The following is an 11,238-nucleotide window of genomic DNA, read 5'->3' on the forward strand; positions in this document are numbered from 1 at the left end:
CCAAGCGTAAAGTTCTGCAGGGATAGACAGCTACTGCGCAAAAACAAGATCCCACAAACTAGGGTGGAAAACAGGCTGCCTAAGTATGATTCCCAATCAGAGACAACGCTAGACAGCTGCCTCTGATTGGGAACCAAATAGAGAAATAAAAAGGCTGTCTAAGGTCAGGGCGTGACACAAAGTGCAGAAATGTATTTTTGCCAATTTCCATTACACCAGCAGACCTGGTGGTGCAGTAGGAACTTCAGGTAGTTAGTAACCAGGAGGTTGATTCCCAAGTATCAGCCTACTGTCTATTAACACCTGTATTTAACTGTAAAAACACAGTAACTAGTTCTACATTTATCATATTTTCACCGTAACTGGACAAAAACCTCCAGGGGACCATGACAGAAATCAAATGTGATTTCATGAGGTCACACGCGATCACGTGTTCACATGTGAAATTCATAAAGTTTTTCCGTAAGGGAGGAGTTGACTAAACAGATCCAAGACAGGGCTAGACATAAGACCATAGAAGTTGCTACGGCATTGTCTTACAAGGGCTACTCATGCAAATGCACGAGCTTGTTTTATTTTAACCTGGCAGGATTACTAATGGCAGCCAGCTGTGTGTGTGTGTGTGTGTGTGTGTGTGTGTGTGTGTGTGTGTGTGTGTGTGTGTGTGTGTGTGTGTGTATGTGTGTGAACCTCAAAACATAAGAGTAAGATGAGACTATTCTATCTCCCAGATAACGTGGAATGTTCTTTCCCTGGGCTCTGCCAACACAGAACAGCGACACAAAACAAAAATCCAATACCAAGAACACAACAAGAGGACATTCTGCCACTGTCCTTAGGCCCTAAAATGCTGTGTATCGATCCGGCAGAGGGGAGACATTTACAAGACGTAAGGGCTCAGACAGTGATTGCCTTTTCACATCTATCAAACAAAGCAGCTGTATCGAAAAGCAATTATAAGGAGAGATGTGTGACATTGCACGTTAAACAGGTCATGTCCGCAGGGTGGTGAGAGAGAGATTGAGAGAGAGAAAGTGGGAGTGAGACAGAGAGAGAGAGAGGAGGAGGCAGATGGGAAGAGATGAGGACGATGGGAAGAGACAAGAAAGGGAGGGAGTGTGTGAGAGAAAGAGGGAGGGAGAGAAAGGGAGAGTCAGAGAGAGACTGATGGAGAGACAGAGAGAGAGAGAGAGCAAGAGAGAGGGAGAGAGAGAGAGAGAGAGAGAGAGAGAGAGAGAGAGAGAGACTGATGGAGAGACAGAGAGAGAGAGAGAGCAAGAGAGAGGGAGAGTCAGAGAGAGACTGATGGAGAGACAGAGAGAGAGAGAGACGGAGAGAGAGAGAGATGAGCCTATTTTCCCTACATTCTTAGGAAAAGGGTTCCAAAAGGGTCCTTTGCAGAGGGATAAGGTTCTACGAAGCTGAATAAATTCATCTGAATAAATGTTCTTCATAAGGCAAAGGATTCTACTTAGAACCTTTAACATCCTAAGAATGTTAAAGGTTCATTTTTTGAAGAATGGGTTCTTAAATGATCCTTTGGAAGGAAATCACGATTCGTTGGAAGGCAAGAAGTGTTGATTCAGAAGTAACCCCCCCACCCCCAGCATGCTCTATTGCAGGTTGATTTTCAGAATATTTTTTTTCAATATTTGTGTTTTTGCATGTACATTGACTGGTTGATTATTCTTATGCTACACAAAGATAAATAACAAAGCTACGTTTAGTTTTTTTAACTAATACAATCTGTTAGACTTACCGTATGCACCGTTACTAAGATGTTTTTTCCAGTTTAGATGATTTATGTCATCTAAGTAATCAGACTTCCCTACCCTGGCAGTCATTTTGAAGGAAAACAGTTGTGGGTGATTAAGAGTTCCAATTGTTAGATATCCTTACTCTGACTGGATCCCAATAGGAAATACACATCACTTTGGTAGAAATTGAGTTAAAACTGAAATCACTTGACAAAGTGTACTGGTTCAATTATGTTCCATTTCAGAGAAAATGGAGTGTGAAATTTGCATTAACTACAAAATCCAAGTAAAAACTGAGGCAAACAGCAATAACTGAAGTTACTGCACTTTGGCTTTGATCCACCTTGTTGTGACAGCAGTTACCCGCTTTACCATACAAAGGCAAAGAGCAGTAACCTCGCAAACAGTGAAACGGAGAAAAATGGCTTTAAAGTTTATTTGCTCTCCATCCAAATATGTTGTAGACACGTGATAATGTATTATCTTACTCTTAAGTAATTGTCTATGCATATCAATCATGACCACTGATTTGACCTATGACACCCTAAGTAAAAACAATGGCCATACAATGTCAAACAGAAAAAAACACAAGAAAGTTGGATGAAGACATTTATCACTTCTACTGAAGTCGGCTCCTCTCCTTGTTCGGGCGGCGTTCGGCGGCCAACGTCACCGGCCTTCTAGACATCGCCGTTCCACCTTTCATTTTCCATTTGTTTTGTCTCGTTTCCCAAGCACAATAGTCCTTACCTTATGGTTGAAAAAAAATGCTTGAGGGTTACTACAATACAACATTCAAAACATGAAAATATAACTACATAAAATCAGTAAATACAGTTGGAATGTAGTTAGAACTCACACATCAAACAGAAAACCAACAATAAAGTTGAATAAACACATTTAGATTGAAGATACTGCACTTTGCCTTTGCATGACCAATATAGTTGTTTAAGGTCATACAAAGGCAGAGTGCAGAATCTGTATTTTAGGGGTCATAGGTCAAATCAGTGGTCATGGTTGATATGCACAAAAAAAATACTTCATAGTAAGATGATACATCAGTGCATTATCACTTATCTACCTGCAAAATATTTGGCTGATTAGCAAAAAAAAACGAGTTACCGAGTAGTTACTGCATTTTGCCTTTGTAGTAATAGACAGTTTAATTTTAAATGATAATAAGGCTGACGGAACTGTTCATAGAGAGTTCTAGGAAGAACCCTTCAAAGATACAATATCTGCTGTATGAATAGTGTGTAAATTGTATTTTTGTTGTCTCTTGGTCTTTCCAATATATAACTCTTATTTAATGTTTTATTTTGAATTTAACGTAATATCACATGTTGTTCTTGTCTATAACCGTTTTGTACTTTTTGTTTATCATGTATTTGTATGTTTTACGTGGACACCAGGAAGAATAGCTGCTGCATGTGTGGTAGCTAATGGGGATCCTAATAAACTAAGCTAAACCGGGAATAAGGATTCAACCTTACTGTGTTTGGTCCTTGATGTATTGGTGTACTTTTTCCCCTGCCAGAGGTGCATGATTTGATCATCGATCAGATCAATCAATCAACCAATCACAATGAATCATCTTAGTATTAGAGTCCCTGCAGTACTCTTGAACCTCTCCCACAGCTTGACTGCCATTATCTAACATCCCGTTATATAACAATAAAGAGCTCATATGTCAGTGTGGACTCATCAACCACCCTATCTATAATATTCCCTCTGTCTTTCCAGCTGTGCAAGCAAGAAAAGCTATCAATTAACTTTTATCATTAGATATATCGGTAGTATATGTGCTCTACTTTATTTACCTGCTACATATTAATGTTTGCGATGTTTCTTCGAGGCTTCAGCTGTGTCTCTCTCACCCTGGAAACAATGGCAGCTATGGATTTGAATAGCTCTCTCGCTCTCTATCTCTCTCTCTCTCTGATGTTTGTCAGAGTGATGAGAACACCTGAAATGACTGTATACCGGCACACAGAACACTGTGCCCTCTTTAGAGAGGTAGTCAAGTGAGATCAAACGCACATTCTTTAGTAGGTAGGTATAAAACACATAGAGCCTGCGCTTATAATCTCCAGGAAGTGTACCACACCCATATTTATAGACATAAGACAAGCACTAAGTTCATGGTGGCGCCGGTGGGTAGGGCTGCCGTCTTATTGGCCCTCAACCAATCATGCTATTTTGTTTGTTTTTTGGCGTTGTTCGTAACTTGTTTTGTACATAATGTTGCTGCTACCGTCTCCTATGACTGAAAAGAGCTTCTGGACATCAGAACTGGGATTGAACTGAGTATTTTAAGATAAGCTGTATTCTTCAATGAGTCGGACACGAGGGATATACTGTTGACACCAGACCAGGCCCCCGATCCCTGTGATTCCCTGGAGAAGAAAACGACGATTCAGAGGCAAAAGATCAAGGTGCCTTGTGAGGACCAGGCGACGAGTGGCTAATCTGCCCTTGCCCTCTGTTCTGCTAGCTAACGTTCAATCGCTAGAAAATAAATGGGACGAACTGAAAGAAAGTATATCCTACCAACGGGACATTAAAAACGGTAATATTTTATGCTTCACCGAGTCGTGGATGTTGTATTCGGCGCATGTGACAAATAAAATGTCATTTGATTTGATTTGCTTTGAATTAAGGCGGTCTTTACATATTTAAGTTTTCATTTTTATGAAAGACTGTAACACCAGGAAATCAGCTCCAAGTGATTTTAATTCAGGAAATCTGTTCTCAAGTATTTCCACACATAATAGAGAGACACGTGATCGTAGAGAAATGTCAGCAAGATTTGAAATGATGTTTTAGTCAAATATTATATATGTTTGGGCTTCTTGCGGTCAATTTGCAGTCTACAAATGATTTTTAATTATGTTCCGGCCCCCCGACCAGCTGCTGAATCTAGTTGATGATCCCTTCTTTACACCCTGAAGCCCATGAACATTTTCTGGAAAATCCTCTGCATAAACAGTACTGTAGCTACAATACTGTAGATAATCCTAACCCACACCTGTTTTATCTTGTGTTCCACAACACATTGACTGCAGGGCTCTCTGCCTCCGCTAACACTAATACAAAAGGCAAGCTGGAGTTGGCTGGCTGAAGGCCTTTGGAAACATCTACTGAGTCTTGACCCAGAATTTCTATTGAGCGTGATGCAATTACACAGCCACTTAACTTTTACACCAATGTTCCAGGGGAAAGGTTCAGGAGAAGGGGAATCCAGCTGCTTTCTATAAATATCTGGCCCTCAGTCAACAGTCAAACCAAGCCTGCGTCCATCGTTAAGCAGTCTATGTCAAAGCCGTGTGCCGGTAGTACTTTATCAGAAGCATGTGATCAATGACATCCGAAGCTTCATTTAGTCAAACAACCAACTTTTTGATTTGGTATTGGTTTCAGTAGAAGACAAAAAAGGCTATGACGTGTGGGACATCTTCTATAATAATTTGGCTAAATTATTTTCACCAGCAGGTGCCACTAGTGTACACTGTGTTGATCAAATCCTTGAGTAATTAAGCTATTTGACACAATTGGCTGGAAAGTCCCAATGCTTCAGAAAGCTCTCTTTCTCCATCACTAGTTAATAGTGGACAGAACAAACAGGTTATTAGTTAGTTAGGTTAATGGCCTGGAGGCATGGTTTTAGTAGGGGCTTGGCTTTCAGATAGTTATTTTTGGCTACCCATGAGAGTAGACGTCACTCCGGTTAATCTGTTTTGTTGTATTGTCAACAAATGTTACGGTTGAGCACTGACACTTTTGTAGCTTCATGTGGTGTATACAAGTTGAGTTTCTCAAGTGCCTATGTGTATCCCAATGTTTCAATAGTTACCACTTCGTTATCATATTTAAATAATGATGTTATTAATTGCATATTACAACCTGCAATAAAGCATGCTGGGAAATATGATAATGATGAGTGTAGTTTTGGTTTAACACTGGTTACTAACACCAACACCGGGGTTCTTTTACACCAATGAGTGTTAATTTAACACTTACAGAGTTAATTTAACACCAGCATCAACACTATAAATGTCTCTCTCTCTCACTCTGGTTTGGTAACAGTCTCTGTTAAATGTTCTCTACACTCTCAGAATTAGTGATGACTCAATGAACCCTAGAGATCCTCAAGGAACCCCTGGAGTTCCTCAGGGAACCATTGCTAGTAAATGGTTCATATTTGCACATTCAGTTAGGTGAGGGTTTCTTCGAGGAACCTTTAATGTTTCAATGTATCAACATTGAGGTTGAACACTGACAGTTTTGTAGCTACAATGAGGCTAACGGAGGTGTCTGAGCTCTTCAAGAGCCTATGCATATCCCAAAGATGGAATAGTTACTACTTTATTCCTCTTGCTGCTCTGTAATTATTAGAATAACAAAACGATTTGTAGTGTATGAACTTAACATGATGAACAGGAATTACATTTATGCTAAAGGCAGAAATAACTGTCTGAAAGCCATGTCTGATAGGCTGCCCCCTCTACAATATATGATCAAAAAGGTAAACATGTGAATCCCTCCCATCACAGGGGTTCTTCTGAGACCATTTTCGGGGGGGGGGGGGGGGGGGGTTCCTTGATGAGCCCTTTTGAACTGGAAAGGTTCCGCCTGTGTGGCAACCCAAAAGGTTCTTCCAGGCGACAGGTAGCCTAGTGGTTAGAGTATTGGGTCAGAAACCAAAATGTTGCTTGTTCAAATACCTGAGGTGCAAGGTGCAAATATGATGATCTGCCCTTGAACAAGGCACTTAACCCTAATTTGCTCCAGGGGTACCGTGCTACTATGACCCTATCCAGTGCTGCTGCTAGCGCCCCTGGGGGCCAAGGGGCTGGTGGCTGCATGGTGAATTGCAGAGGACAATTTGCAGCCAGAAGAGAACACAGCTCTCCACTGCTCGGTACTTAAGGAGAAGCACTTTGACTAGAGACAGTGATTGTAATAAGTGGGCCTCGTTGTCACCTTCTAAAGGGCAACAGCACAGACAAACAGAGATATTTCAACCTTGTCCTAGTGTAACTGTAGGAGAGAGAGAGAGAGAAAGAAAGAGAACAAGAGAAAGAGAGAAAGAGGAGCAAAGTGTGACACACTATGATTCATATGTAAACCTGCAGAGACATGCTTTTATAAATACAAAGGAGTAATTAAGAAATATGTATTTCGCTATCGCAGAATAATTTTCTCTATTATTCTGTCTATTGTTGAATTTATATTGCAGAGGTGGTGGATATGCTTAAGACAATGCTGAGTTTACCTATAAGGTTCGGGTTTGCAGGCAATATCTTAATGCTGTGTATGTCTCTAGGCTGTATCACAACCAGCCGTGATTGGGAGTCCCATAGGGCGGCGTACAATTGGCCCAGCATCGTCTGGACCCTTTGTCCGGGGTAGGCCGTCATTGTAAATAAAAATTTGTTCTTAGCTGACTTGCTTAGTTAAATAAAGGTTCAATAAAAATAAAATAAATAAATTCAACATCAAGTGATGAAAACTCTACTCTAATGGCCTTATTTCTATTACAGCATTTTGGATGACTGTCATTCATATCCATTAACCCAGTTAAATGTAACACGTGATTGGTTTAGGCTTCTACATGATACTCTCATTTTCCCTATACCCATCATAAGGTTGCTACAACCTAGCCTATGAATGAAAGTTTACAACATAGGTGCACACAGGCCGAGAGAAACATTTGAGGTGACAGACAGGGACACATGGACAGACAGTGATACATTCAATACCGTCTTTCACACTCTTGCCTGCATATAGTGTGTAATCCTTAGTCCAATAGTTGCAAACGAGAGTTTCTATTGGACAAATTCAGGTATGTTTATGCCCGTTTGGTTGCGTTTGCTTCTGTTTAAGAAACGTTTTTCAACATAATCGGATGAATGAATACATCACTGATCACGCGTAAATACAATTCACATTCATAGCTGCCAAATTCGATTCCTTCTCGCATCTATGCACTCTCCTCCTCTCACCTTTTCCCTTTGCTTGTAGACTTCAATGCACAACACATCAGCTGTTTGTGACCAGGCGAAAAACCCTTTCTAAGCCAAACCATATCATAACCACTACACACAGCCTACATTGTTGTCACCTGCTACAATCATGCAGTAACTTTACAGTGTACAGTCAGTAAGGGTCTGTAGTGACGCCTCTAACACTGAGATGCAGTGCCTTAGACCGCTGCGCCTCTCGGGAGCCCCTGTCTAGCTTTTCCTTGCTTCTACATCATTTTGGAATAAATTAATTTGTTCAAAACTGTTCAATTTTCTCTCTCTTTGAGTCAACTACTCACCACATTTCATGCACTGCAGTGCTAGCTAGCTGTAGCTTATGCTTTCAGTACTAGATTCATTCTCTGATCCTTTGATTGGGTGGACAACATGTCAGTTCAAGCTGCAAGAGCTCTGATAGGTTGGAGGACATTCTCTGGAAGTTGTCATAATTACTGTGTAAGTCTATGGAAGGGGGTGAGAACCATGAGCCTCCTACGTTTTGTATTGAAGTCAATGTACCCAGAGGACGACAGAAGATAGCTGTCCTCTGGCTACACCATGGTGCTACCCTACAGAGTGCTGTTGAGGCTACTGTAGACCTTCATTGCAAAACAGTGTGTTTTAATCAATTATTTGGTGACGTGATTATATTTAGTGTAGTTTTATCTTAAAAGGATAACTTTTTAAATGTTTTACAATAAAACAATTATAAAATTCACTGAGGAGGATGGTCACCCCCTTCCTCCTCTGAGGAGCCTCCACTGGAGGGCACATGATTACAGACATTGATTCAGCCATAGCATACAGTAAGCATTATTTTCCACAATTTCATTGGCAACAATATTTGAATGCTCTAATCCAACATATTCCATGTGGGAGGAGATATAATTTCTCCAGCTGCATAGAGAATGTGAAAAATCGGCCGATGTGCCTTTGAGCAAGGCACATCGACTATGGCTGACCCTGTAATACAACACATTTCATTGCACCTAGGTGACAATAAAAATATATACTATATTCATGTCACGGGCAGGACCTGAACCCTGTTTTCCTACAGGAGAAAACAACTTCTTAACCATTTTACCAAGAGAAAATTCCCTGTTGGGCTGAAGGTGCAGTGATTTTAAAGTTGCAGGTACTGCATCATGAAACCGTGAGCCTGACTCACATCCGCTACAAAAATATAACTCATATTGCTGCTACCGTATTCTGTATGCAATCCCTATTTAAGTGGATGCTTACTCATAGCATTGATGCTTATAAGGCAGACTTGATTTTTATTGGGACTGTACAGCCCTCTATGAGGCTACACCCATACAGCTATTTACACACAGCAAATGCCACACCACCAGCTAGCTATATGCATTATGTGGGGTTAGAGTCATCACACAGTCAGACTTTCAAATCAGGACACAGTTTATGTGTGAGATGAGATGAAATCATGATCAGCAACACAAATGACATCTCAGGCAATGACATATCAGGCAAACTGTGACTGCTAGTTGTGTGAAATGCTGACATGACATACAGGTGTAGGATCTTAATTTTACCAGTTTCTCACAGCAGGAAATGTATCCTGCAGCAAAAGGAAATGTGCATTACTGTATGGATTATAATTAATGGAAATGTGTGTAGGGGTTGATGCATTTTTTTTGTTAGCGCAAATCAAGTCTGACAATTTAAAATAAAAAGTACTAACTTTTGAAGCATTTTAAACCACCTTTTAGTTTTCTCAATGTCATTCAATTCAGCATTGAAAAAAGTGTCAAGTTTAAATTTGCTCCACCTGAGCCAGTGTAAACACAGGTCAGAGACCACTATAACACACCAAATGCGTTTGATGGATCATTTTCGTGTTATTCTATGTCTCTTAAAGGGAAAGTAATCCAAAACGTATTGAAAGTCATCCGGTTACGTTACGTAGTTTGGGAGTGATGTTACTGATTACAATTTTGGACAGGTAACACGTAACTGTAATAGATTACATTTAGAAAGTAACTTACCAACCCTGTATAAGGTAAAATAAGGCTTTTAAAGTTTGTGACTGTGATGTGGAGAATTAGGCTACAGCAACACAAGTCGGGAAGTCAAATGTCATATAGCCTATACTGCATGTTCATCATATGAAGTGCATGACAGCAAAGAATAGCAGGAACAAAGATGCTTCAGTTGTTAAATTGTAACCACTGTTGTTACGATATTAAAGCAATATGGTGCAACATGTTGCATTTGGACACTCCTACTATAAAGCCACATGTTATCAGTCGATGCAGCTTCACGGAAGAGACTATCTTACAAGCAAACAAACGCAGATGAACTGAAACTGTACAGTAAGTCCGTATTGATTAAGAATAACGCGTATTCAATCATGGCCAATGTAGGCTATATGCCTCTACAATAACAGCGCACATTTATTGTCTGACTTGTGGGCTACAGTGTTGCACATTTGTGCTGCAACAGTTGGCCACTTACATAAAGCGATGTGGCTGCTATTCTTACAATATCATATCACCCCGAGTTCCTATCGATTCCCTCCCTCGCAGTCTATTGTAATATTCCCAGCAGTCTATTTACTAACTGCAGTAAATTGTTTGGAAGCTTCCCTTTAAATTGCACGTACCTGATATTCCTCCGCCGATCACAATAACGTCGTATGTGTTCGGTGCTGTCATGGTGTTGTTTTGCCGGTCTCTCTCTTTCTCTCTCTGTACGTCCGCTGCCTGCGGTTCGCTCGCCTCGCTCGGTGCTGGACGCCAGGCGAACAGAGGATCGCATCTGTATTAAAAGCGGGGGAGACAGGCCCATTTGAGCCGACTCCGCCTACGGGTTGCAGCCTAGCCTACTCTGCATGATTTTATTCTGATGTCAGGGGTGAGAGAGGGACCACACATGCTCTTTGTCCTAGAACGACACCTGCTCCAATTGGCTAGACCTACTGTAGTATATAATTTGGACATTATATACTGAGATAAGATAGTGTGATTGCATGCTTAGTAGCAATGTGTTGTTTTGCAATCCTGCACATTTAGCCACTAATCCTGTAAAACAAGATTACAGTTACAGTATCAGGTGTTGACGTGTTGCAGTATCAAGTTATGGAGGGTCAGATTAAAGTTTTTCATTTGTGACCAGACATTGGTCAATGGTCATTATAGAAAGGCTAACATTATATATGAGTTATTATGCATAGAAAAGTCATGACTAGTCTTCATGACTGAACATGATAGCAATTAGATAGCAAAGCAGGAGCTAAGTAACACCGTTAAGTTACGTGTGATACATTTATTAGTTGTTATTCATACTGTAAACCATAGGCTATATAGGCCTAAATCTGTCCGTATAAATCCATTTACAATTTGGATTTAGTAATTTATGTTGCCCCCTTGTGGAAATATTTGGTCATCAAAACACAGAATGAATGGCCTTTTTCACTCTCTGATTATGAGCCTTTTACA

The 11,238-nt window shown here is 40.5% G+C and overlaps 1 protein-coding gene across 1 annotated transcript in view; it reads right to left on the bottom strand.

The window, feature by feature from the left end:
- The window catches only part of maoa (monoamine oxidase a), a 61,942-nt gene extending 51,194 nt beyond the window's left edge, over positions 1-10,748 (bottom strand). Inside the window, exon 1 of the mRNA XM_021578875.3 lies at positions 10,404-10,748. Coding sequence (XP_021434550.1) covers positions 10,404-10,455 — 52 coding nt within the window. The 5' untranslated portion in view covers positions 10,456-10,748. The remainder of the gene's footprint in view (positions 1-10,403) is intronic.
- Positions 10,749-11,238: the final 490 nt, after the last annotated feature.

Source organism: Oncorhynchus mykiss, chromosome 22 (genome assembly GCF_057628025.1).
Source record: "Oncorhynchus mykiss isolate SJ-2025 chromosome 22, ASM5762802v1, whole genome shotgun sequence".
NCBI lineage: Eukaryota > Metazoa > Chordata > Actinopteri > Salmoniformes > Salmonidae > Oncorhynchus > Oncorhynchus mykiss.